This window comes from Lithobates pipiens, unplaced genomic scaffold, assembly GCF_037356315.1.
Source record: "Lithobates pipiens isolate NorthernLeopardFrog02 unplaced genomic scaffold, aLitPip1_a1.2 Scaffold_16, whole genome shotgun sequence".
Classification (NCBI taxonomy): Eukaryota; Metazoa; Chordata; class Amphibia; order Anura; family Ranidae; genus Lithobates; species Lithobates pipiens.
The window spans coordinates 528,637,053-528,651,098 of record NW_027507748.1 but is presented as its reverse complement, the minus strand read 5'-3'; the positions used below and the strand labels follow the sequence as shown (position 1 = coordinate 528,651,098).

The following is a 14,046-nucleotide window of genomic DNA, read 5'->3' as shown; positions in this document are numbered from 1 at the left end:
CGCAAATTTCGTTTGGATACAACATTGCATGACCGCGCAATTACCAGTTAAAGCAGTGCAGTGCGAAATTGTAAAAAGACCTCTGGTCCTTAGGCTGACAATGGGTCCGGGGCTGAAGTGGTTAAAGTTTACTTAGCTAGCCAAAATACTTTTATCTTTGAAATAAAAAAATCTTATAAAGGACAAATGACACATGAAAACAATAAATGCTTATTCTTTATGTACCCTACAATTGCACAGTAAATTGTTTATTCTGATTAAATTGAATGAAGCCACCATCTAATATTCAGACTCAAAATTATATACTGAAGCTTTGCTTTTACTTAGAGACAGACAGTTCCCAGACCTTAACACACCCAGAAATGTTCTGTTTGCTAATGTTTGGGTGTAGGGTAACCAGTCAGGATTACTTGATTTACTTTTATGATGTATTTGACTTCATTGATCCAGATTGCGTATAGTTGTCAAAAGTGGTTTTGAGCCACCATGCAACTTGGATAGAAGTGAAGATTGTTGTTGTAGCAAACAGTAACATCATGCATTACATAGAGAGCATGTTTTATGTTTAAAAATACATCTGTAAGTATTTACAGCAACGCATTCCTTGTTAAAACATTACAGTGCAGCACTTGTTTATGTAATGAATTCTATAAATATGCCAATCCTTCTTTGTGATAGTAAGGCCCGTTCTTTCTGGGATACCACTATGCTATGCTTTCAGTAAACTACTGATTGTGTTAAAATAAATGTTTTTTTTTTGACCATTTAACAAAATAATGCTGCTCCCTTCACTCAGGATGCCATTAGTCATTGGGATTCGAAAACTCTGGGTCCGTGCACCCAGGTATTGATAAATCGGATTATGAGGGTTATTTGGTCCTAATTATATGGGAGCATTCTCTCTGTGTGGCCTTAAAATACTTTACACATTTCCCTGGTTTGAGGTGCAAGGCGTTAAGACAGCTATTCATTTTGGACTGGCAACACACCTCAATGCACAACAAAGTACTGCCATCATTTTTTTAAACTCTGCATGTATATTATGAATAGCTCCCAAACAAACATATATATTAATTCATTTGGCATGGCTCAGCAGCACAAAGCACATTTACCTTGTGGTTCCCATATGCTACTACAGTGCACATATATTGTATGTGATTGGGCCCTAAATGTGTGTTCACTAGGAATTATCCTGGGTGGACATTGAGCTAAAAGGCACATTCACACCCAATGCAAATGTGTGTTAACACAAAACTGACAGATGCATTTCTTTGCATTAAGGTGCATTGTGCAGTAATGTCTAATCTAAATTAGTGCGCACATCTTTTCCTAAATGTGAACAAAACAGTATAACAGATGCTGTGTATTACATATGCTTGCACTTCATATAACACAAGACAGCATAAGATACTATTCAAACCTCCCCTTCCATATTAGGCCACATTTGCAGATGTGGGGGTAGTGAAAACAGGTGGTTGAGTCCTTAACCAGTTGCCGACCGCCGCACGCCGATGTACGTCGGCAGAATGGCACGGGCAGGCATAAGGGCTTACATGTACGTCCCTTGCCTCCCGCGGGTCGGGGGCCCGATCGGGCCCCCGCCCGGTGCCTGCGGCGGTCGGTTTTCATCCGGGAGCGATCCGGGACGAGGGGGCGGCCATTCATTCATGGCCACCCCCTCGCGATCGCTCCCGACGAATAGAAATCCCCCGTGACATCACTTCCTCTCCTGTAATGTAAACACAGGAGAGGAAGTGATGTATTCTCTCCTCCGTGTCGGTATTTTTCGTTCCGACACGGAGGAGAGCGGATCGGTGAGTTGCACCAACACTCTACACACACAGTAGAACATGCCAGGCACACTCACACCCCCCCTTTACCCCCCGATCACCCCCCCAATTACCCCTGCCCCCCAGTCACAGTGACACCAATGTCATTTTTTTTTTTTGCATTGGTGTCATTTGTGACTGTAATAACTGTTAGGGCAGTTAGAGTTAGCCCCCTTTAGTTCTAATGTACCCCCCTAACCCCCCCAATAAAGGTTTAACCCCGTGATCACCCCCCGTCGCCAGTGTCACTAAGGCTGGGTTCACATTGCAGCGGTTTATGAGAACGAATGTGATTCGCACCGCACTGCAGTGCAAATCACATCCGATCTCTGTGCGATTCGAGTTCAGCCATTCGCCGCACCCGCCACACCCGCCGCACCCGCCGCAAATTCGCACGGGACCCTTTTTTTGGCCCGCAGCAGAATCGGATCGCATGGGTGTTCACACCATGCGATCCGAGTTTGCAGATCGCACTGCGATATGCGAACTGATCTGGGGGTGTCAGTAACATTTCACTGACACTCCCAGCAGTTCGCATAGGGCAGTGTGAACTGCCGCCGGGAGGCATGCGATGCGGGAACCCGCCGCGGATTCGCGGTGTTTCCGCATCGCTCCAGTGTGAACCCAGCCTAATAAGCGATCATTTTTCTGATCGCCGTGTTAGTGTCACAGGTGACGCTAGTTAGGCAGGTAGGTATTTAGGTTCGCCGCAGCTTTTTATAGCGCCAGGGACCCCCATATACTACCGCATAAAGCCCCCTGATTGCCCCCTAGTTAACCCTTTCACCAGTGATCACCATATAACTGTTACAGGTGACGCTGGTTGGTTAGTTATTTTTTATAGTTTCAGGGCACCCGCCATTTATTACCTAATAAAGGTTTAACCCCCTGATCACCCGGCGGGTGTCATTTGTGACTAATAACTGTTAGGGCAGTTAGGGTTAGCCCCCTTTAGTTCTAAGGTACCCCCTAACCCCCCCAATAAAGGTTTAACCCCGTGATCACCCCCCGTCGCCAGTGTCACTAAGGCTGGGTTCACATTGCAGCGGTTTATGAGAACGGATGTGATTCGCACCGCACTGCAGTGCAAATCACATCCGATCTCTGTGCGATTCGAGTTCAGCCATTCGCCACACCCGCCGCACCCGTATGGTAGGTATTTAGGTTCGCTGCAGCTTTTTATAGCGCCAGGGACCCCCATATACTACCGCATAAAGCCCCCTGATTGCCCCCTAGTTAACCCTTTCACCAGTGATCACCATATAACTGTTACAGGTGACGCTGGTTGGTTAGTTATTTTTTTATAGTTTCAGGGCACCCGCCATTTATTACCTAGTCTCACTAGTGTACCCCTAAATTTAGGGGTGTCTACTTTCCAAAATGGGGTCATTTGGGGGGGGTTTGTGCCATCTTGGCATTTTATGGCCTTCAAAACTGTAACGCCCTTAGAAAGCCTGAAGGCGGTGCTTGGTTTTCGGGGCCCCGTACGCGGCTAGGCTCCCAAAAAGTCCCACATATGTGGTATCCCCGTACTCAGGAGAAGCAGCAGAATTTATTTTGGGGTGTCATTTCACATATGCCCATGGCATGCGTGAGCAATATATCATTTAGTGACAACTTTGTGAAAAAAAAAAAAAAAAAAAAAGTTTGTAATTTTCCCGCAACTTGTGGCAAAATATAAAATATTCCATGGACTCAACATGCCTCTCAGCAAATAGCTTGGGGTGTCTACTTTCTAAAATGGGGTCATTTGTGGGGGTTTTGTGCCATCTTGGCATTTTATGGCCTTGAAAACTGTAATAGGTAGTGAGAAGTGAACTCAAAAATTTACGCCCTTAGAAAGCCTGAAGGCGGTGCTTGGTTTTCAGGGCCCCGTACGCGGCTAGGCTCCCAAAAAGTCCCACATATGTGGTATCCCCGTACTCAGGAGAAGCAGCAGAATTTATTTTGGGGTGTCATTTCACATATGCCCATGGCATGCATGAGCAATATATCATTTAGTGACAACTTTGTGAAAAAAAAAAAAAGTTTGTAATTTTCCCGCAACTTGTGGCAAAATATAAAATATTCCATGAACTCAACATGCCTCTCAGCAAATAGCTTGGGGTGTCTACTTTGTAAAATGGGGTCATTTGTGGGGGTTTTGTGCCATCTTGGCATTTTATGGCCTTCAAAACTGTAATATGTAGTGAGAAGTGAACTCAAAAATTTACGCCCTTAGAAAGCCTGAAGGCGGTGCTTGGTTTTCGGGGCCCCGTACACGGCTAGGCTCCCAAAAAGTCCCACATATGTGGTATCCCCGTACTCAGGAGAAGCAGCAGAATTTATTTTGGGGTGTCATTTCACATACGCCCATAGCATGTGTGAGCAATATATCATTTAGTGACAACTTTGTGTAAAAAAAAAAAAAAATTTTTTTTTTGTCATTATTCAATCGCTTGAGGCAAAAAAATAAAATATTCAATGGGCTCAACATGCCTCTTATCAATTTCCTTAGGGGGTCTACTTTCCAAAATGGGGTCATTTGGGGGGGGTTTTGTACTGCCCTGCCATTTTAGCACCTCAAGAAATGAGATAGGCAGTCGTAAACTAAAAGCTGCGTAAATTCCAGAAAACGTACCTTAGTTTGTAGATGTGACAACTTTTGCGCAAACCAATAAATATACAATTATTGACTTTTTTTTTACCAAAGACATGTGGCTGAATACATTTTGGCCTAAATGTATGACTAAAATTGAGTTTATTGGATTTTTCTAATAACAAAAAGTAGAAAATATCATTTTTTTTCAAAATTTGCGGTCTTTTTACGTTTATATCGCAAAAAATAAAAATCGCAGAGGCAATCAAATACCATCAAAAGAAAGCTCTATTTGTGGGAAGAAAAGGACGCAAATTTTGTTTGGGTACAACATTGCATGACCGCGCAATTACCAGTTAAAGCAGCGCAGTGCCAAATTGTAAAAAGACCTCTGGTCATTTACCAGCAAAATGGTCCGGTCTGAAAGTGGTTAATCTATGAAAACAAATGTCACCAGCACACCAGGGATCTCCAGAGTAGATCCAGAGCTTTAATCATTGATCACATCGTTACCGCAGATTGCAACGTTTGGAGTCACAAAATCGACTCCTTCATCATCACGTGCCTGATGAAAGGGTCTTGTGTGTCTCAGAAATGTTGCAATCTGCTGTAACTATGTGATCACTGATTTAAGCTCTGGACCCACTCTGGAGATCCTGGATGTGCTGGTGACATTTGTTTTCCTTGCCTTCCAGCCATTGGTCTCTGCAGCACCCGTTTATATGCACAGCCACTCCTGCAGGAATGTGTGTTGGGATCAGTACATTGACAGTCCTTAATCTAACACAGTGGCCAGAAGGGGTTGTACACACACCGCATCAAAAGTTAAAACCCCTGTCACGTAGGCATAGAGAATGTGAATGGGACCATGCTGCAACTGCCATGCATCCCAGGCTTTACAGGGTGAAAACAGATGACGAGATGACATATTATCTCTCAGTAACTTGTCAGGTGCGGATCATCTTTCAGAGGGCAATGCAGGTGAAAATGAGCCTTTACCGTTTTTGTGCAAGTGGGCAATACAGCATTAACACCTAAAACCTTTAGATAACACAGCAAGCAAGTAATTTCTACTCAATGAGCAACAACATTGCATTCACACATAAAGAGCAACTCGACAACTTACAGTTCACTGATGACTGCAGTTACTGTTTGCTATTGTAGGTGACGATTTGTGAAAATTGTTTACCTCACATAGGACACAGCAGCAGTGATTTACACGCAAAGCCCATGGGGCATTATAAAGACAGTCTAAGAAAGTCAATAAGTCTTGTGGGAGACTAGCTGTCTGCAGGCATGAAGTGTGGCTGCTGCAGTGCTCTTCAGTGAAAAACTGCAGGCGCACAGTGTAGAAAGGAAAGGGAGAAGAATACAGACAACACAGTTTTCCACCAAGTATCAGAACAAGAAGCAGATTGGACCAACATAGATGTTAATATATTGAATCGGCTGTCAATGAATAAAAAAAAATTGTACCAGTGCTATATCTAGAAAAGAAGCACCCATCACAGAGAGTATTCACATCTGTGTGTTGCAGTGCACTATAGTTCAGGTACATTTATATACAGTACATAAGTTAATGAACATTGTAGTAAAGTGTGGTTAATCACATTTCTCTTTCGTTCATTGACGGACACAGCACCTTAACCACTTTCAGACCGAACCATTTTGCTGGCTTAAGACCAGACCACTTTTTGCGATTCGGCACTGCGTTGCTTTAACTGACAATTGCGCGGTCATGCGACGTGGCTCCCAAACAAAAATAACATCCTTTTTTTCCCACAAATCGAGCTTTCTTTTGGTGGTATTTGATCACCCCTGCGGTTTTTATTTTTTGCGCTATAAACAAAAATAGAGTGACAATTTTGAAAAAAAAAACGCATAATTTTTTACTTTTTGTTATAATATCCTCCAAAAATATCTACAAATTTTTTTTTTCCCCTCAGTTTAGGCCGATACGTATTCTTTTGGTAAAAAAATAATCGCAATAAGCGATTATTGATTGGTTTGCGCAAAAGTTATAGCATTTACAAAATAGGGAATAGTTTTATGGCATTTTTATTAATAATTTTTTTTTTTTTACTAGTAATGGCGGCGATCAGCGATTTTTATTGTGAGTGCGACATTGTGGCGGACGCATCGGACATTTTTGACACATTTTCCATACCATTGTCATTTATACAGCAATCAATGCTATACAAATGCATTGATTCCTGTGTAAATGACACTTGCAATGAAGGAGTTAACCAGGGGGTGGCATTGTAGGGGTTAAGTGTTCCTAGGGGTGTGTTACTAACTGTGGTGGGCTGGGCTTTGTGTTCGTGAACACTGATCTCTGCTCCAATCACATGGAGCAGAGATCAGCGTCACTTTTTGCTAGGCAGAACGGGGAGACGCCGTTGTAAACAGCCGCCCCGTGAGATGATCGCGGGTATCCCCGCGGTGATAGAGTCCGCGGGACCCGCGACCGGACTCACGGGGGTTCCCGACCGGCACGGAAGCATGATGGCAGGGTGGCATTTAAAAATGGACGTACCTGTACGCCAGTATGCCTGCCTGTGCCATTTTGGCGACGTACATCGGCGTGCGCCAGTCGGGAACTGGTTAAATCTTGACTTTAGGGTTATATCACCACCTACAGGAAAGGACTAGGCAGATCATGTAAAAAATGCAAAACTGCACAGTTCTGCCCAGAGGGTGGTCCTACTGGCTATAACCCTTCTCTCTGCTTCCAGCAGCTCAGTTGGGGGGACCAATTAGTCCTTGTAATTTTTTCTTTTTGCTGCTTTTTGATTCCCGTGATCTACAATCAACAGCCGGGCTGGGTGACAGGCTGGATGATATAGATCCTGGTAGTCTACCCAGCCTGGCCATCGAGCATATGCAGAACTTAGCTACGCGCTGGTTTGGCCACAACGTGCCCCGTCTGATCCAGGAGCAGACGGTGAGCTATATGCTCCGAGGCACACATATGACCGGCTACTGCTGTCCATGTCACAGTGTGCTGTGCCCGACAGCCACCCCATACTGCTTGGGTTATGGGTCTAATGCTAAGAGGCCATTGTGTGACTGGGCATAGGGGGTGCAGAGCACGTTCCTGGCTGGGGGTCCTCTGGAGGGTCTCTGGGTCCTGGCAGGGGGCTGCGCTGGGCGGTTGGTGGTCCACTCGTTTTCTCCCTGTTTTTAGGTCTTTGTGTTGCCATATGGGGATTGGCTGCCGGGGACGAGCACTACCAATTTGTAGCTCTCCCCTTGGGCCTAGCATCGGCGACAAGGGTCTTCACCAAGGTGCTACCCCCAAATCTGGCATTGATAAGACAATGGGGGATCACAATCATGGGTTACCTGGACAATCTCCTCCTGAGAGCAGCTTCTGCCTCAGAATTAAGGGAGAATGTGGCGCTCACCATACAGACTCTCCAGGAGTTTGGTTGGGTGTTGAACCTTGTTACTGACTCAACACCTGGAATACCTGGCTTTGATTTTGGACTCCTTAGAGGCGAGAGTCTTTCTCCCTTCAGACAAGCTGCAGACTCTTCAATCTGGGGTGAAGTTATTGATGTCCCGCAGGTGGTCGTCGCTGAGTTTTTGCATGCGATTTCTGGGTCTCATGGTATCCACTTTCGAGGCAGTACCGTATGCTTAATTCCACACTGGAGTCTTGCAGAAAGAGATCCTGTCCAAATGGGACAAATCTCCGACATCCCTGGATTGTCAAATTCTGGTGAGCCAGCTAGTCAGGGATTTGCTTCTCTGGTGGCTGAGGTCTCTTGCCCTTCTGTCCAGAAAGTAATTCCTTCCTCTTCATTGTATGGTGATCACAATGGACGCCAGCCTGACTGGCTGGGGGGAGTTTGAGGCGTACAGTCGGCCCAGGGTCACCTGCCGATCAATGTGCTGGAACTTTGGGCTGTCAGGTGGTGCCTCTCCACATGGTCACAGAGTTTACAGGGGCGTCTGGTCAGTATCCAGTCGGACAAAACCACGGTGGTGGTGTATGTCAACCATCAAGGAGGTGCGAGGAGCTTGGCTGCAGCGCTGGAGTTCGCTCACATCCTGCAGTGGGCAGAGCGTCGCCTATATACATTCCGGGCATAGAAAACTGGCAGGCGGACTACCTCAGTTTTCAGCTGCTGGACCAAGGGGAATGGTCGCTGCATCCTAAAGAATTTCGGCTCATTTGCCTAAGGTGGGGAACGCCAGATGTGGATCTCTTGATCTCTCGGCTCAATCAGAAGGTACGGAGGTTTGTGGCCAGGCCAAGAGACCCCTGGGCGGACGCGTTAGATGCGTCGGTGGCTCCAGAGGGGCATTATCGGCTGATTTAGGCTTCCCCCCGCTCAGACTCCTACCCTGTCTGCTACGCAGAGTGGAGGCCGAGGGGATTCCGGTGATTCTGATTGCCTCAGATTGGCCTCAACGTCCTTGGTACGCGGCAACATAGTCACAATGGTGGCGGATGTTCCCCGATGCGAGAGGACCTTCTGTCACAAGGTCCAATACGTCATCCTGCTTTACCGTCGTTGGTTTTAACGGCATGGCGGTTGAAAACCAGGTGCTAAGGGACTGAGGACTGTCGGATTCGGTAATCTCCACTATGCTGAGGGCACAGAAGTCCTCTTCTCTGAAGATTTATCATTGTACTTGGGAGGCCTACATCTCCATGTGTGAGGAGATGCGGTGCCGTCCACGTACATATTTAGTTTCCAGGATCCTGCTGTTTTTGCAGTTCAGGCTTATGCCATAAGGGGGCGGCGCCCCCTTCCTGTCACGGCTCATTCTACCAGGGCAATTGGTGCCTCCTGGGCTTTCCGACATCAAGCGTCCATTTCCTAGGTTTGTAAGGCGGCGACCTGGCCATGCGTTCACACTTTCACAAAATTTTACAAGGCTGATGTGAGCGTGTCTTCGGATGCCTGCTTCGGCTCCAGGGTTTTGCAGGCAGCCGTTTAAGGTTGCAACTCCTCTGTTGAGGAGTTTTTTGTTATGGGTGGAGTTTATTTTCTTGCTTTTCCCACCCTTCATTTTTTGACACTGCTTGGGGAGGTCCCTAAGGTCAAGATTTAAGGTGCTGTGCCCATTAATGCACGAAAGAGTAAAAATAGGGTTTTCATACTCACCGTAAAATCATTTTCTCTGAAGTTCATTGATGGACACAGCACCCACCCCTCCTATTTATGTTTGTACTGATTTTTGACAAACTGAGCTGCTGGAAGCAGAGTGAGGTGTTATAGCCAGTAGGACCGCCCCCCTGGACGGTACTGTGCAGTTTTGCTGTTTTTACATGTTCTGCCTAGTCCTCTCCTGAAGGTGACGATATAACCCTAAGGTCAAGATTTAAGTTAGTGAACTTCAGAGAAAAGGATTTTATAGTGAGTATAAAAATCCTATTTTTTACCACAACATACATGGGAATGGGTGCTTTTGAGGTTAGTAGCCTAGACTATTCTGGGAGTCATGCTTGCAGGAAACAAAACACAGCTTTTGCTCAAAAGTGGTCCAGTTTTCCAGCACAGATTTAATAAAATAAGGAAGAAAACAAAAAGCAGCGCAACCCCATAGTGTAGCAAAAAAAAAAAACAGGAAAATTTGATGAAAAATAGAATTGCGCTCACAAAAGTATGTATGGGGCATGGCATAAAGGTGACTTGGAAGACACTAATGTCTGAGGGGCAGCCAGAGAACCATCAGCCTTGGCCATCGGCTGGGGATGAAGCATACTGAAGATGGAGGAAGCTGCAGTCACTGCAACAGTAGACATATTGCGCTGTAGACACTGGACACGTTTCAAAACTAGTCAGCGTCTTTATTAGCCTAGTCTATGCCAGGCTATCCAGTGGTTGGAAAGTGAGCTCCTTCTCTGGTCTTCTAGCTGCAGTTCCTAGTTTTAGCTAGGTTTAGCACTCTGGGCAATCCAATGCAAACCTTTTAATACTGTTGATACATATCATTTAATATTTTCATTCCCCAATTATTATTTCTCTTTTGTTCATTGACGGACACAGCTCTAGTAATCTTGACCGTAGGGTTATTACGCCACCTTCAGGAGAGGACTAGGCAGAACATGTATTACATGTGAAAAACAAAAAAACTTTACAGCTCCGCCCAGGGGGTGGTCCCTCTGGTAATAACCCCTCAGACTGCTTCCTGCAGCTCAGTTTTTTTCTGCCTAGTGAAGGAGAAGGACCTAGGCTCCCTGCTGGAACCATCGGTCCTGGGGATTTTTTCTGTATTTTTGCCTTTTTTGTGCAAGATTTTAAGATCCTGTGATCTGCTATCAACAGCCGGCTGGGTGACAGGCTAGATAATATAGATCCTTGTATTCTCCCCAGCCTGGCCATCGAGCGTGTGGTCTGAGATGGGATGTCCCCAGCTAGTCCAGATAGTAAGTACTGCTCTTCCTGCCTCGGCAGGATTGAGCAGCTGGGCATTCCCTGGGAGGTCGATTAGGGGGTCCCTCTCTTCTCTCCCTGTCCCTACTTTACACCCCCTGTGGGGGGATGCTGCATGACTGGGCTGCTGAGCGGTGTGTGTACCTGAGCCAGGGGTCCTCTGAGGGGGGCTCTGATCCTGGATTGGGGGCTTTGCTGGCTGTCTGTGGTCTCTGCCTGCCAACATTATCTCTGTTTATTCTCTGTGTACAGTTACTTTTTCCATTTTCCGTGGAAAGCATGGTCGGCGGCCATTTTCCCGAAGTTGGTGGCCATTTTCCCTGTGATTGTGCCTTATACAGTGCACCCGGTGGCCATTTTTTTTGTATCCTCAACACGTTTTTTTCTCCTAAGCGCTGGTTCCTGTACCTCAGTGCCGTTTTTTCCCTCTGTACACCTGGGAGCTGACAATGGACAGGCGGCCTTGTCTTGCAAGTTGACCTATCTTGTTATCCACAGGGATAAGGTGGTGTTGCGTCCGCAACCTTATTTTCTACCGAAGGTGGCTTCGGCCTTTCACCTCAACGAAGACATTGTGTTACCATCTCTGTGTCTTAAACTGACACACGCTAAGGAGGTGGCCCTCCTGGACGTGTCTGGGCTCTAAGGGTATATCTGTCTGCCACGTCTCCCTTCCGGATGTCAGACTCTCTGTTCGTTTCGGTAGCTGGTCCGAAAAAAGGATTGGCGGTCTCGTCATCCACCATTTCCAGGTGGATCAGACAGATTTTGGTCCAGGCTTACGCATTGATAGGACAGGTGCCCCCCTTTCCTGTCACGACCCATTCCACCAGGGCAATTGTGACCTTTTGGGCTTTCCGACATCAAGCGTCAGTCGCTCAAGTGTGTAAGGCGGTGACTTGGTCGTCCGTTCACACCTTTACAAAGTTCTACAAAGTGGATGTAAGCTCATCGTCTGATGCCTGCTTTGGCCGCAAAGTTTTGTAGGCGGCCGTGTAATGTTGCAATTTTACACTTTTTCTTCTGTGAAGACAAACGTTAGCTTTTTAAAAGTTAATGCACTCTGATGCATATGTAGACCGGAAATTCTGATCCGTTTGGTTCAGATGGTGACTCCCCTGTTAGGGAGCACTTCTGGTTGTGGGTGAAGTTATGTTGCTGTTCCCACCCCTCGTTATGACACTGCTTGGGGACGTCCCTACGGTGAAGAATACTGGAGTTGTGTCCGTCAATGAACAAAAGAGAAAATAGGATTTTTGGACTCACTGTAAAATTATTTACTCTGAAGTTCATTGATGGACACAGCACCCTCCCCTATTATTGGTTTACGTTATACTGCTTGTTGACATACTGGGCTGCAGGAAGCAGGCTGAGGGGTTATTACCAGGGGTACCGCATGTGTATTACATGTTCTGCCTAGTCCTCTCCTGAAGGTGTCATAATAACCCTACGGTCAAGATTACTGGAGCTGTGTCCGTCAATGAACTTCAGAGAAAAGGATTTTACGGTGAGTACAAAAATCCTCTTCCACAATTTTTATTCCTTCTTCTTTTCTGCTTTTTTTTTTTTCCCACCCATTTTGAATAATCCATCCATTTGGTAAATTCATTACCATCCATATTATTTCTGGTTTATCAGATCACTCCTGAGCGGTGTAGTTTGTTGGGGCTTGACATGCTCATTCAACAGTAACACAAAAAAAAAGGATATTATGTATGCTTGATATGCAGCTGAATATAATAAATGTCCACTGTAATCTGGGGGAGGGACGTTCTACTATGCTTTAAAAAAAAAAAAAAAAAGTGGTTGGCTGTTAGTGCGGTGACAAAACTCTTCTTCCAAATAATGTTCTTTTAATTGTTTTTATATTATATCTATTTTTTTTTTTTGAACCTGTAAATTCCAAATGTGCAATTGTCATCAGTAATGTCTGTTTTTTTCCATCCAAAGAATGCGTTTCCCACAGTGTCCTGTCAAAGAGTCATCGAAAGGTTATATCCCTATAGTGTGTTATTGGGGAAAGAAGGCAGGACTGCAGTGGAAGATGCATTAAAGGTAACCTTGAATTTTGTCACAGTTCACAAATGCTTCTAGTCTGAATTACCATTTTGGGCTCATTTCAAGAAATTTGATGACATAAGCTTTATATGTAGTAGTGATCAAAATAATTAAAAATATCAGGCAGATGGAGCAATGGAACATTTTTCGCCAGAATATATGCATGCAGATTGTCTAGTCTGTGTAGAATCATACAATTCATAAATCATGGGTTCCTGCTTTGTGTGGTTTTTTGCAGACCAGAAAGACGTGAATGCAGTTATTCAAATGATTCAGAAACCAGCAAATATCTGCTTTTGGTCATCATTTATGGGTGAAATTAAATGCTATTTAACCCTTAAAGACAGTTTTTTTACGTAAATTGACAAACAATGTAGTCCTTTTGAACAGACTTCAGACAGAATTACTTTTATTACTTTTACTTTCTCCTTTTTTTATATAATCTAAAGTGTATATTTAATGGCTAATCAAGTACTTAAAAATTGTGTTTCCATTGTTAATGGCTTTGGTGCAGATGAATAATTCACTTTAAAATACTTAGTAGATCTTGACATATAAAAAATTTAAGATTTTTTCTTTTTAGCTTATTTTATTTTTTTAACATCATTCTGCACTAAATTCAATATTTACAGATATACTTGTGAGGATCTGGGCAGTACTGAAGTTGTTTCTAGTTTTTCTTTTCTGCTCAGTTTTGTTTGGAAAGCTAAAGCCTATAAATTCCTAGTTTAAAGACATTTAGACTATACAATACCCCAACTTTCAATTGTGGCCCCCCAGTGCTCCCTATTAGCCTGCATAGATTTTAGCATAAATAGCTTCTTAAAGTTTTTTCCCAAGTGTTCTTCCAGGACAGCCCTTGAGAGATGGAGCTCCTCCCATCGACACAGGAAACACATTGCCACAGTTCAAAAAGGTGGTCCCTCAGGTCCCTGGTCAGTCATTTGTGTTTCCTCTGTCGGAGGAACATGTTGCCAGGAACCTGGAAGCCCCTCTCAGGGGCTGCCTGAGAACCTGTAAGCCATAAGGGACTGGGTCCTGTTTTTTGGCTGCAGTAAGGTCCATACCTGTTTTTTTGTGTGGCTCGGGTACCGTCCAGCTGAATTGGAGCAGACCCGTTACCCTCCTCCTTCCAGTGCCGAGGTGGCCAGGGGCAGAATGACGCTGGTTTCCCCCAGGAGCTGTGAGT

At 45.0% G+C, this 14,046-nt stretch overlaps 1 protein-coding gene across 3 annotated transcripts in view; it reads left to right on the top strand.

Moving 5' to 3' along the window:
• VWA8 (von Willebrand factor A domain containing 8) overlaps nucleotides 1-14,046 on the top strand; it is a 678,220-nt gene that overhangs the window by 173,720 nt on the left and 490,454 nt on the right. For all 3 annotated transcript variants that reach the window (XM_077483183.1, XM_077483182.1, XM_077483184.1), the window contains exon 10: nucleotides 12,750-12,854. In XM_077483183.1, coding sequence (XP_077339309.1) covers nucleotides 12,750-12,854 — 105 coding nt within the window. The remainder of the gene's footprint in view (nucleotides 1-12,749; nucleotides 12,855-14,046) is intronic.